This window comes from Oryctolagus cuniculus, chromosome 1, assembly GCF_051225735.1.
Source record: "Oryctolagus cuniculus isolate XC-2025 breed Fujian yellow rabbit chromosome 1, ASM5122573v1, whole genome shotgun sequence".
NCBI lineage: Eukaryota > Metazoa > Chordata > Mammalia > Lagomorpha > Leporidae > Oryctolagus > Oryctolagus cuniculus.
The window spans coordinates 119,860,740-119,874,651 of NC_142867.1; the positions used below are offsets into that span (position 1 = coordinate 119,860,740).

At 53.6% G+C, this 13,912-nt stretch overlaps 1 protein-coding gene across 1 annotated transcript in view; it reads left to right on the forward strand.

Annotated features, from left to right (window-relative positions):
- DCPS (decapping enzyme, scavenger) overlaps positions 1-13,912 on the forward strand; it is a 48,334-nt gene extending 34,422 nt beyond the window's left edge. Inside the window, exons 4-6 of the mRNA XM_002708301.6 lie at positions 6,888-7,001; positions 11,732-11,842; positions 13,510-13,912. Coding sequence (XP_002708347.1) covers positions 6,888-7,001; positions 11,732-11,842; positions 13,510-13,776 — 492 coding nt within the window. The 3' untranslated portion in view covers positions 13,777-13,912. The remainder of the gene's footprint in view (positions 1-6,887; positions 7,002-11,731; positions 11,843-13,509) is intronic.

Consider the following 13,912-nt stretch of genomic DNA (forward strand, 5'->3'; position numbering starts at 1 on the left):
ATGGTTGAAGAGGGTTTCATGGAGAAGGGGATTGGCTGTGTTCCTAGGCTGCACCTGGGGTACACGGGCATGGCACTGAGGCTGTCTGGGAATCTCAGAGGAGTCCAGGCCATCAGATTTGCATCTATTCTGCAGTAGCCCTCGCCAGAGGTGAAGACGCATGCTGGGTTAGGCCAAGACCAGTCCTGGTTTTACTAACAGCAGAGCAGCCTGCAGCAGCTCAGGGTCAGAGTAAAAGAGGCAGGGCCCTACTGTCCCTGGGGTTTGTTTGGAGTAGGGCTTCCATTCACTGACTGGCAGCACCTTCCACTGGGCCAGATGCAAGGCCATTTAGCTCAGATTCTGACATCTTCTTGAGCCTAGGCCCAGTGCCAGTCAGAGCCTCTGCCTGAAATTGGCCCCATGTGCATACTCAGAGTTAAGTATGATTGATGCTTATTGATGAGCCATTTTCTTGCCCACTCCATGGCTCTCACTGGAGGGAAGGCTTCACTGCTCACCCTTGCTCTCTGCACCATTTGCCACCTACTCTCCCTGAATTTGTTCTCCCTGGTGGAGAGTGATCTGACCCGGGAGGTCACAGCCATTGCTCCTGGACTCAGAAGAAGGGAGGGCTGAGTGTGGGTGCTGCAGCGTGGATTGCACCCAGAGGAGTAAGGGGAGGAAAGTCGACAGGCCCGTGAGAATGCCGTTTCCCCGGGAGGCCGCTGTTCTGCCAGCCCTGTTCTCTGGGTGAGGCTAGCCCCATTGTTGTCCATGGATCCCGTGTATCATTTGCACAAGTTTCTTCTGGCTTAAGCAGGCTTAATTTTTATTTTTATTCATTTATTTTGTTTTTAAAATCCTAGCACTTGTTTTGTGTTCTATGTGGAAAAGAAATATTAGGGCATTTCAACAAGTTTGTGGAAAGTGGAGTTAAAAGATGGACTTTATTTTGGTGCCAAACAATTGTGAAATCTAGGTATATGAGGAGTTTTTGAAAAGGTTGTGGAAAAATATGTATTTTTTAAAACTAGGCAAAGATTTGAATTTTTTGTACCAAAATAAACTTTTAATTCCATTTGCCATGAGGTTTTGTTTGTTTGTTTGTTTTATGTACTTTCTATTTATTTGAAAGACAGAGAAAGAGAGATCTCCCATGTGCTGGTTCACTCCCCAAATGCCTGCCACAGCTGGGACTGGATGATGTCAAGTTCAGGAGCCTGCAACTATGTCTGGGTCTCCATGTAAGTGGCACAGACCCAAGTTCTTGAGCCATCACTGCTGCCTCCAGTGTGCATTAGCAGGAGGCTGGATCAGAAGCTGAGTTGGGACTTGAACCCAAGCTCTCCCATATGGCATTCAGGCATCCCAAGTAGTGACTTAATGCCGACCCCTTTCCATGAATTTTTTTTAAAGACTTATTTTATTTATTTGAAAGGCTAAGTTAGAGAATGAGGGAGAGACCTTCCATCTGCTGGTTCACTCCTCAGATGGCTGCAATGGCTGGGGCTAGGCCAGGCCGAAGCCAGGAGCTTCATCTAGGTCTCCCACTTGGGTACAAGGGCCCAAGGACTTGGGCCATCTTCCACTGCTCTTCCAGGCACATTAGCAGGGAGCTGCTAGGACTCAAACCAGTGCCCATATGGGATGTTGGTGTTGCAGGGAGAGGCTTAACCCACTACGTCACAACATCAGCCCCTCCATGAACTTTTTGAATTACCTGCACACATTTCCATGTTTATAGATAGCTTCTGCTGTTCAGAATCTTATAGGAATGTCTTGGAACACATGTGCTGTTGTGGTTGTACATATTTGGGGTTGAAGAGGAAGCCTGACAGTAGTTGGTGTGGCTAGGGTGTATGTCACTACACACAATTTTTATGCAGTTCCATTGGAAAATAAAACTCCACTGCTCTACCAACTACTGAAAGAAGCATTCTCGTGTTCTTTCTTGACTGTTTCTAACAAGCACATGAGCAGCCTTTGTATTTACTGAGCATGCCCTGTGTAGGCCCTGTGCTGGGCTCTGGAGGGTCACCAAGGTCATGCATCCTCGGTGATGCCCCCCAGACTTTTTTTTTTATTTGACAGATAGAGTTAGACAGTGAGAGAGACAAAGAGAAAGGTCTTCCTTCCATTGGTTCACCCCCCAGTGGCCGCTACGGCCAGAACTACGCCGACCCGAAGCCAGGAGCCAGGTGCTTCCTCCTGGTCTCCCATGCAGGTGCAGGGGCCCAAGCACTTGGGCCATCCTCCACTGCCTTCCCAGGCCACAGCAGAGAGCTGGACTGGAAGAGAAGCAACTGGGACTAGAACCCGGTGTCCATATGGGATGCTGGTGCCGCAGGCGGAGGATTAACCAAGTGCCTGTGCCGGCCCCTATGCCCCCAGTCTTGACAGGGCCAAGAAACGTAGACGGACAGTTGCAGTACTGGCATAAGCACTCTGGTGGTCTTTGGGAACTACAAGTGTGCTGCAGAAGCTGAATGACCAGCTCAGTTGGTGAGGGCTTCGCAGGGAGAGGACCCTCTCCTGGGTCTTTAGGTACCAATAGAAGTCTATTAGCTGGACAAAGCAGAGGGAAGAGCAAGTCTGGAAGCACAGAGAGCTGGAATCCTCTGAGTTACTTGGGGAGCTGTAAGAAATCTGGTGTGACAGGGGCACCCACACATATGGGTGGACTGGCGCTGTGGCATAGCAGGTAGAGCCGCCACTTGCAGCACGAGCATTCGGTGAGAATGCTGGTTTGAGTCCTGGCTGCTCCACTTCCAATCCAGTTCCCTGTGAATGCACCTGGGAAAGCAGAAGATGGCTCAAGTGCTTGGGCTCCTGCACCCCCGTGGGAGACCCAGAAGAAGCTCCTGGCTCCTGGCTTTGGCCTGGCCTAGCTCCAGCCATTGCAGCCATTTGGGGAGTGAACCGGTGGATGATGACCTGTCTCTCTCTGTCTCTGTCTCTCCCTCTCTGGAACTCTGCCTTTCAAATAAAAATAAACCTAAAAAAAAAACAAAGAAACACCTAACATGGTCAGACTCGGTGGCGGGTGGCATGAGAGTAAAGCAGGAAGACTGTAAAAACCAGCATGGGTCTAAACCAGGGCAGGGACAGCGGGGAAGACTCTGGAGCAGGGCTGGGCTGTGCTTACAGACTAGCTGGTGTTGTGGCATAGTGGGTAAGAGTGGCTGCTCCACTTCCCAGCCAACCTCCTGCTAGTGGCCTAAGAAAAGCAGCAGAAGATGGCCCAAGTGTTTGGGACACTGCCACCCACATAGGAGACTCCAGTGAAGCTCCTGGCTCCTGGCTTCAGCTTGGCTAGCCCTGGCCATTGTGACCATCTGGGGAGTGTACCAGTACATGGAAGACCTCTCTCTCTAACTCTTTCAAATAAACAATAAATCTAGAGAGAGGGAGAAGGGAAGAAAGAGAAAGAAACGGGTTGATCTGGAGAGGCAGGGAAATTGTGGGCTGCTTCTCAGGCCAGTGTGGGTACTGGGTGGATAGGAGGATCATTTGCTAAAGTGGACAGGGGGCGTGCATGGAGGAATGGGATAATGTAGAAGACAGGGAGTTCTGTGTGGAACTTACTGAACACTTGCTAGGTGCAGGAACTATTCTCAGCATTCTGTGTGCATCACTTCATTTTGTCTTCACAGTTGATCTGGAAACAGGCCTCAAGGCAGCCTGGCCCCAGTGTCTGTGCTCTCAGCCTGAGGCACGATAGTTCCTCAAATTTGAGGTACTGATCAACTTCCCCATAAAAAATGTGGTGGGGCCGGCGTCATGGCTCACTTGGTTAATCCTCCACCTGCGGCACCGGCATCCTTATGGACACTGGGTTCTAGTCCCGGTTGCTTCTCTTCCAGTCCAGCTCTCTGCTGTGGCCTGGGAAGGCAGTGGAGGATGGCCCAAGTGCTTGGGCCCCTGCACCTGCATGGGAGACCAGGAAGAAGCACCTGGCTCCTGGCTTCAGATTGACGTAGTTCCGGCCGTGGCAGCTATTTGGGGGGTGAACCAATGGAAGGAAGACCTTTCTCTCTGTCTCTCTCTCTCACTGTCTAACTCTATCTGTCAAATAAATTAAAAAAAAAAAAAAAGTGGGGTATCTAGGTTTCAAGCCTTTGAGATCGCACAGCTAAAAATGTTCATTTTTGAGCCCTAACTTTGGGAATCAGCATTGGGGCAGCATTCAGTTCTTGTTCTGCTGAGAACAGTTGACGTTGTCTTAACAAATGAGCCCAAGTTCCTTGTCTGGAAAATGAAACAGACAGCACCTCCTTCCTTGCATTGTTGTGGAAGTTAGTAGAAATACTGTGTTCTGTTCTGACCATTCGTGTTCCCAGCACAGAATAGGCCTCAGAGGGGTAGCTACCGTTGCCCTTGCCCAGGTGGCAGTTCCAGGGGTCAGAGAGAGTGTGCAGAACCAAGACACCCGGGAGACATGGACAGGTAAAGTATGTCCAAAGAGAGAAGCCAGGCAGGTGAGCAGAGTGAGAACAGGAGGAGAGTGAAGAAGGTGCGAGAGTTCCCGTGGGAAGTATGCAGGGGGAGGCAGGGTCTAGAGGAGTTGCCGGTGTCACATCCTGCAGTGTAACCAGGTACATTGGAAAGCTGTTGGCATTCCCACCACTGCCCCATTGTCAGCAGGGCTGGCGAGTCTCCTGGGCTTGCTTCCAGGTGGTGGTGCTTCCGTTACCTGGCCCTCTGTGATTTGTGTGAATTTTGTGCCCTTGTTTTGCTTTCCTTATCTGAGCTTCTGGCCTTGAAACTTCTTGTGGGTGCAGGTCCTGGCCACTCACCAGGAGGCCTCTCCAAGGAGACAGGGTGTGCCGTGGCCCAGGGTTTGGGAGACTCCCAGGGTTAGGGTTGTGAGCAGGTGAACTGCTCTTCCTTCCGTCCTTACCTTCAAGGTGGGTCCTCACTGCAGCCACGCATGGCCCAGAGTGAGGCTCCTCTTCCATCCTCATGCCTTCCTGGGGTTACCCCGCCCCAGCTTCATGTGCCCTTTGCTCTCATCCCCGCTCTTTTCCTGCCCACAGTTGGTTGCAGAGTCTTCAGTGACCTGTCCTGTTGTCATCCCCTTTTTGAGCACTTTTATCACTTGCAGGAAGTCTCCCCTGTGCTGGGCTCTGAGCCAGCTGCTCTCTCACGCATGTCCCACTGAAGAGCCTCGCCACAGCCCACGCCTTGGGTCTCATCAGCCCCAGTTTGCAGGGGAGGATTCGGTTGCTTGCCCAGAGTGACAGCTCATCAGTGGCGAGGCTTAGAGAAGCAAGCAGTCGCTGGGCTCCAGAGCCTGTTCACTTGCTCTCTGATGCCACCCACTGCCCCCTGCCTGAGGGGATGGGCTGGAAGTACTGCTCACAGGGTGCCCAGGGTCTCCATGGGGCATCGCCACCACCCCCTCTCCCCTCAGTTACTGGGAGGCTGCCAGTCAGCTTCCCACTGTTCTCCCTCCACCTCCCCACCCCCTGCAGCACAGCCCTGGAGGGCTCTACTTAGGTCAGGCAGACGGGAAATACCTCTGTGGGCACGTCGCAGCCTGCTAGGTGTGTGCGGCTCTGCCCCCCACACTACGTGGGGAAGCAGCTGTGGGTGTCTGCCAGCTCCCTCCATGGAAGGAGCTCAGCCACATTCTTCTTGGGAAGGACTCTTTGGCACTGGGCAGGCCACACTATGACTGGCCTGTGGGTCTGTGCAGGGGTCTGGAGGCCCAGAGGTTCCAGGGTGATGCCCTTGGTTTCCTCCGCTCTGTCCCAGCAGAGGGCTGAGGACGCAGTGCCACATACCAGGCCTCTAGGCCCAGTGTAGGGCACATACAGACCCCAAGCCAGTGCTCCCTGCCCTGGCCTTTGGGACCAGGAGGGGGACGTGGCAGTCTGGTTGTGCTGATGCCCTGCTTCCCTGGTCAGTGAGCTTGGAGGAAGAAGGGTCAGCAGTGAGACCCCAGCCACGCCCCTCTCTGATTTCTCAGCAGGTTTCTCTCTGGGATGTTGGGCACAAAGGTCAGCATCCTGAAAGGGATTTACACTTGCCAGGGGCTGTGTAGGAAGGAGAACACCAGAGGCACTGGGTTTGAGAACTGCGAGCCCTGATCTCTGCTCAGCTTCCCCTGCCTGCAGTCTGGCCCCCTCAGAAGGGCTGCCCAGGATACTAACTGTAAAGTGATATCCTCAGGGGTCCCCCCAGGACCTGGGCAAGGCTCTTCTGAGGACTGTCGACAGCCATTGACCAGAGGGTGGTGTATGGGCCACAAGCCCTGTTACCACAAAAGTCTCCAGGAGGCCTCCATCTCCACTTGGCTTTTAGTTCTGCTTTTTGGTGCAAGGCCTGTGTCAGCTGAGACTGCTGATGGCTGCCTCACTACAGGGTGAGAAGCCCGCACACCTTAACTCCTAGAACCCAAAGGCTCTCATGGCCTCAGTGGGTCACTGCCTCCCTTTGCAGGAAGAAACCTCTCTGCCCTCTACCTCCCAAGCTATCTTTGCCCCAAAGTGCTGAGTAAAGTCAATCAGGGTCCATGGTGTCCACCCTGCCCAAGTCCTATGGGCCATAGAGGGGTCCCCTGCCTGGGAGGGTAGGTGCAGACCAGGCCCATGAGCACAGAGCAGAGTGTGCAAACCATGCCAGTCAGGAAGACCCTCCAGAGCCTGGGCCACTCCAGTCAGCAGAAGCCCCGTGACAACTGATGGCGAAGTGTCAGCTGTGGGAATGAGGGGAGTCTCTGCTGGACCCACAGTGGCAGATGCTTGGGACCAGGACTGCCTGATGTCGATGCCCTGAGCTTGGTGGCCATTTATGGCTCTCTTGTCCTTCCTGGAAGGGCCAGAGAGCTTACCTGGGCCAGTTTGGGGCATCTCCTGAGGGGTGCTGAGTGGATTTGTGAACCATCTCCTCTCTCCTTCCAGTGGGTATACAACATTCTCGACAAGAAAGCTGAAGTCGACCGGATTGTTTTTGAGAACCCAGATCCCTCAGATGGCTTTGTCCTCATCCCCGACCTCAAGTGGAACCAACAGCAGGTAAAGGTGGCCCACTGGAGCACCCTCTGCTCCAGGTCGCTGTGCGCTGCCCCCAGCATGCCCTTCTTTCCCATGCGGACCCCTCTCCCTCTGTCTAAATGGATCATAATTACCCAGCAGGAGGCAGCCTGAGCTCCTGGGTGACAGCACCCATCATACACAAATGCACGTGCTCTGATGGCTCAGCCGCAGCCCTTGGTGGCTCAGATCCCACCCAAGACGTGAAACAGGGTGCTGTCTACATCTGTGACGACTTGACCGTTCCTTAATGAGCCAGGCAGCTTGAGTTTCCACCTTGGTTCCAGCAGCACCTGGCCTGCATTGTTCCTGTCCCCCTCGATGCCCATAGATCTGTGCAGGCCCGTGTTCTGAAGCACTGGCAGGCAGGGACCATGGCTACTGACCCAAGGAGTCCCCCGCCCAGCCTGAGCTTGACCTCCAAGCACCTCTGCCTCTCCTAGCCATCTGAGGAGCGGGTTTTAGAGGCACCCTCTGCACCTCCTCTCTCCCTTATAACCCAAAGCTGTAACTTACTATGGGCTCCTTTATGCCCCGAGAGTGTCAGAAATGAAATGCAGCCCCCATGGCGCAGAGCGTTCCGTTCAGATTGGAGCAGGGAGGCACTGGGAAGGCAACGCCGTTGGAGTAGTCTGGGCTCAGGTGTACTGCTCTACCCTAGGTGGGCCTGTTTCTGCGCTTCTCCAGGGAGGCCCCCTTGCTCTCTGGGCTGAGGCCTGCTCTGAGGCCTTCAGGTCCTGAACTGAACTCGCCTGCAGTTTGCTTAGTTTTGAATTTGTGCTTTCTAGCAATAATACCATGCTGCTGCCCCAGAAGAGGGGCCTCGGTCAGAAGCTCCAGGGGAGTGGGTGTTATCTTGCTCTCAGAAAGAGGCGCCTGGGTGTTCCACACCCAGCCTGAGGGGGTGTAGGGAGCTTAAGGGAGTTTCCAGAAGTTGCAGCATGGAGTGATGATTTATTCCAGCCAACTAACATCAAAGAAGACCCGCATGTGGGGTGTTGTGGTGAGGGAGGCCGAACACCTGCACCCGCCCTCTCCTTCCCCTGCAGCAGGAGTCCCTACCCAGGCCACCATCAAGCCCTGGGAGCAGGCCCCATCACTGCTCTGCAGACCCCACTCTGTTCCCAGGCAGCCCTGCACCTGAGACCCTGGGTCCTGGGATGTAGGGGTGTGGGGTCGGAAGAACTTGAGATTGCAGGGGGTTGTGGTCTGGGGGCCATGGAGGGACAGTAGAGAGGGACTTTTTGCGAAGCCCTCGATGCCCTGAGGAGGGAAACCCATGGTCCTCTTACCTGGTGCTGGTGAGCATCTGCCTGGCCTGCCAGTGGACTGCTCAGAGGTCCATTTTAAAACAGGAAGGGCTCTGGAACTGCTGTGGGCTCCCAGTCACCCAGCTGAAGGTACTTGCCCTCAAGGGTTGTGTTTGGTGTTTAAATGTCAGTCTTTGCGACTTTGCTCAACAACCTTTGTTTAATTCCTGCTTGTCTTTTGATGGTGCCGTATTTCAGTGCCTGGAATCCTTGATCTGTGACAGAATCCTTGATCTGTGACAGCAGGGATCTCAATAGCTCCATTAGCATCTGGCAGTGTGTGCAGCGGGAGACAGGTCACGCCCATGCTTCTGTTCTTTGTCTTTGCGAGGTGTGCTGGCCTGTGCTTTGTGGAACCTTCCTAGCCTGCCTTGAATCCCTGCCTGCCACTTCTAGAAGTATGGGCTTGCTGCCCCCAAACCGATGGCCCTGCATTAGAGAGCCTGTCCATTGCTCGTACTCTGAGCCACTCAGCAGGCTGTTATCCAGGGCCTTCCCTTGGACGGTAACATTGGTTCCTCCGCCTCACAGATCACCTGTGTGTTCTTTTTTCATTTGTTCTGTTATGGTTAACACGTGCATTTAATACATGCGTGGTTAATACATGGGAAAGGGAAAATTGTACAGGGAATCTGCGGCGAAAGTGATTCCCCCACCCCACCATTCTCTATGCCCCTCCCCCTGAAACAACCATCGTTGCTATTTCTTAGTCTCTCCTTCCAGGGGTCACTGTTGCATATTGCATATATGAGGGGCCTTCAGAAATTCATGGGAAATGTGTATTATGAAAACTCTGTGCATGGGCTTTAAAATGTTTGCATCAGAATAAACTTACCTTTTCACATTTTTTGCACCTGTTAAGTACCCTCATATAAACATGTGTGTGTGTGTGTACGTCAACACACATACCCTTCTAGTTCACAGAGTTGAAGCTGTTTGGCATGAGGTACTCTCCCCTTGCATCACTCCAGAGGTCAGGGATGGCTCTCCTATGCTAGCCATTCTGTCTTGCCCCTTGTCAGGAAACTGTAACCTTGATTTTACTATATTGTCTTGGGAAAAGAGACTGATGGTGTCTGTCTGCCCTTCTGGGATGCCAGTCTGAGAGAGACCCTTGCCTGTCCCTTAAGAGAAACCCTTGCCTGTCCCTTGTCCAGGTCTTCTCAGATGATTGCTCTGGACCATGAGGCCGCTGGGCTGCTTGCAGGAAGTCTTGGCTTGTGTCTAGTGTGAAAGAATGGTTTCTTGTTTCTCCCTCACACAGCATGAACCCATCACCGTGAGCCGACATGCAGCATAGGTGCTATGTCTCATTCCATGCCAGTAGAACAGAGATATGATTTATTTATTTATTACAGATATATTTTATTTATTTGAAATCAGCAGATTTCCATCTGCTGATTCGCTTCGCAAATGGCCACAGTGGCCGGGACTGGACCAGGCCAAAACTAGGAGCCAGAAGCTTCATCTGGGTTTCTCACATGGGTGCAGGTGCCCAAGGACTTCTGCCATCTTCCACTGCTTTCCCAGGTGCATTAGCAGAGAGCTGGATGGGAAATAAAGCAGCTAGTACTTGAACTGGAACCCATATGGAAAGCCGGCATTGCGGGCAGCAGCTTGTGACAGACATCACAGTGCCAGCCCAGAACTGTGATTTAATGTCACGTTTGAGATTGTCAGCTGACCTCATCTAAAAGAAATGTTACTATTAACAGGGAGTCCTGTGATGGGGACACATAGGGCAGCTGGAAATCGACCTCTGGTAGATTTGGAGCACTCTTTTTCCTGGCTTCTTCTTAGACTCTGTGCTGGTGAAAGAGTAAATCTCGTGAGCACAGGCCTTGAGAAGGGAGAGCCTTCAAGGGCATGGGAGCAAGACGGAGACTTTGTGGTGCAGCTCAGCCGTAATGCTGGGGTTGTCCGTGAGCTGCACTGTAGCACAGAGCTCTGATTCTTACAGCTCGTAGCATGAAGAGAGTGACATGGGGGCCATCAGCAGTCATATTCAGTTTTTTTAAGTTGAGACTCCTGGGGATTTCGTTGGGTGGCTCACGGTCCCGAGTGTCTTCGCAAGGAAGCCAGAAGCTAAGACTGCAGAGCTGCGCACTGCTGGCTTCTCCCTGTACCTTGTCCCTTGGAGCCCTGGAGTCAGGGGCCTGCCTGGCATGTGGGAGTGATAACCAGGCAGAGCCAGGGTTTGGGTGAGCAGGGAGGGTGTGGAGAGTTTTCTGGGTAAGAGGAAGAGTTCACTTGCTCTCTGGCACAGAATCCTGTTGACTCTGGCTCTTTGCATTGTTGTGACCTCCAGGTTTTCAGCCAGGCTGTTTTCAGGAAGGACAGCAGAAAGGACCTCCCATGACCCCTTGAGATAGAGGAAGAGCATTAAACTCCCCAGTGGTGCTCACCGCTGAGCTGGCCCCAGGCTCCCCTTCCATCTCTCACATCCCCTGTCCCCGTTTGTGTGCCTCCAACCCCAGACAGGTCCAGTTGCTTACTCTCCACGTTCTTGACTTGGAGCCTTTGCTCTCACTATTCCCTCTACCAAATGTCCTTTCTCCAAACTCTACCTCTTTTTTTTTTTTTTTAAAGATTTATTTATTTATTTGAAAGGCAGAATTACAGAGAGGCAGAGAAAGAGAGATCTATCTTCCATCCGCTGGTTTACTCTCCAGATAGCCTCAATGGCCAGAGCTGCCACAATCCAAAGCCAGGACCCAGGAGCTTCTTCCAGGTTTCCTACATGGGTACAGGGGCTCAAGGATGTGGGCCATTTTCTACTGCCTTCCCAGGACATAGCAGAGAGCCGGATCAGAAGTGGAGCAGCCAGGACTCGAACTAGCACCCATATGGGATGCCAGCACCACAGGTGGCAGCTTTACCCACTACACCACAGCTCCGGCCCCCAAACTCTACCTCTTTTTCAAGACCCAGATCCTCTGCCTTCTCCTCCAGGAGCCTCCCTGGATGACCCCAGCTAGACAGAACCTTTCCTTCTTCCTCCTGAACTTGGGTCACTCTGTGTCCCAAAGCAGAATTTCTCACGGGCATGGGAATAGACTGCAAACTTGTGGAGGAGGAATTATCCTTGGCTCTTTCTCGAAGCTCCCTGCTCACACCCACCAGCCCTGTAGAGTGAATATATAGATCCTCTCATCTGATGCCCCAGCAAAAAAATAACAAAGACCTGTTCCTTAGACTGTCCTGCTCTCCCTGGGCTCGTGGACACCTGCATTGCCGGGGGCTTGGTCCTGCTGGTGGCCTCCTTGATCAGCTGTGGCCAGCACATGGGCCTCAGGGGTCAGTGCTTCCTCACTGGAAGGATTCCAGGGTTGGCAACTTCCCCAGCCCTGTACCCTGCTGAGCCGGGCACTGCCCTCTGGTTTCCTCTCTGTCTCCGTACAGCTTGATGACCTGTACTTGATCGCCATCTGCCATCGCCGGGGCATCAAATCGCTTCGGGACCTGACGCCAGAGCATCTGCCACTGCTCAGGAATATCCTCCATGAAGGCCAGGTGAGCTGCTTCTCTAAGCCGTGTTGAAGCCCGTAGGGGTTGTGCTGAGGTTCCAGGGTGTTCCATGGGCTACTCTCTTCACCCTCCCGGAGTCTACCTTAGAAAGGGGCTTCTCTCTGGATGCCAGTCATGGGGACCCTCTTAAAACTTTTTGTTTCTATTTATTTATTTACTTGAGAGGCAGAGTTACAGAAAGAGAGAGAGAGAGAGATCTTCCATCCACTGGTTCACTCCCCAAATGGCTGCAATGGCTAGCGCTGAGCCGATCCGAAGCCAGGAGCCAGGAGCTTCTTCCAGGTCTCCCAAGCTCTTGGGCCCTCTTCCACTGCTTTCCCAGGCCATCAGCAGGGAGCTGGATCAGAAGTGTAGTAGCCAGGACTTGAACTAGCACCCATATGGAATGCTGGTGCTGCAGGCGGATGCTTAACTTACTACACCACAGCTCTGGCCCCTGGGATACTTTTTTATCTAGGATATATGTTGAATTGATTGAGATTATAAGAACCTTTTTAAAAAGCCCCAGGGGCAGGGGATGAGTGCCTAGAATCTTGAGTTGTGGACTGATCTGCCATGTTGACCCTAACCAGCTGAAGGGCTGGGGGCAAGCCACTTTACCACTTGAGTCTGGAGGCGGTCCCTTCAAATTCCACCATTCTGTGGGGCAGGGTTGTGAAGTTCTGCCATCACGCCAGACCCGACAGACACAGGAGGCCCAGCCAGGACAGAGGCCTGCCCCTTTCCACGCACAGCATAGTGCAGGCCTGGAGGGAGGGCTTCTCCTGGATCCCAGCTCCCCTGCCACTGGCCCTGGCCCATCTTCTCTCCTCCTGCTTCCCTGGCTGCCTTGAGCCTTTTGGAGTGACTCCATTCTATCCTGATGCCACTTCTGGGTACCACAGCGGCCAGAGCGGTATCTTCCTCTTGAGGAGATGAGAAAGAGTCCCACTTTCTCCTGTCCTGGCAGCCCAGGCGGGCACCTCTGGCAGGTTGGCCCTGCTTACCTCAAGAGGCCCTTTGGGTGCCTTGGTCCCTCTCTCATCCTGCTGCAGAGGTGCTTGGGGTGAGCCCACTGGAACCTGGTCTCTTCCCTTCACCTGTGGCCTCCACAGTGGAGACCAGAGTCTCCTCTGCATTCCAAGCCTGGAGGCTCCTGAAGAGGGGAGGGATGTGGGCAGGGGGAGCCCACCTGAGACATCCCGGGTCTGTGTGGGGCAGCCCTCCCCTGTCCCTGTCCTTGCCCCACCCTTTCTCCCTCACCAAGTTCTTAGCTCAGCGTCTCCCCACCTCCATTGTTTCCAGGCCTCACCCTGTTCCGTGCTGAGAATGAAGCATTTCTCCTACCCACTGTAGGATTTACGTCATCCAGAGGCAGGCTAGTCCCATAGCCTCAGGAGTCCTGGCCTGTCCTTGGGAGGTGCTGGACCGGCCCAGATTCCCGGGGCTGGGGCACTCAGGGCGAGACCTTTGCTCCTTCCATAGGGAGCAAGTCAGAGTCTGCTGCTTTTGTTGGTTTCCTGGAGCAGGCGGTGTGCAGAGAGCTGTTCAGAGGGATTTCATCAGGTGTCCCAGGCCAGTTGGGGATTAGGACTGGAGGAGGAGTCCAGATGGGGGTGGTGCCAGCTTGTGTGCAGCTCATGACCCCTCTCCTGCCACTCCCTTCTCCCCAGGCAGCCATCCTGCAGCGCTACCAGGTGAAGGGGGACCGCCTGCGTGTGTACCTGCACTACCTACCCTCCTACTACCACCTGCACGTGCACTTCACTGCCCTGGGCTTCGAAGCCCCCGGCTCGGGCGTGGAGCGAGCTCACCTGCTGGCTGAGGTGATCGAGAACCTGGAGTGCAACCCCAAGCACTATCAGCAGCGCTCACTGACCTTCACCCTCAGGGCCGACGACCCCCTCCTCAAGCTCCTGCAGGAGGCCCAGCAGCACTGAGCCCTCATCGGGGGAGAAGCACAGACATGTGGGATGTGGGGCAGGGGGAGGGTGGATTTTTATCTCCAATGGGTTTTTTAAAAAAATGTGTTTTGTACTGGCTTGTTCCTTGTGTGTGAATAAAGTCCTAGGCTCA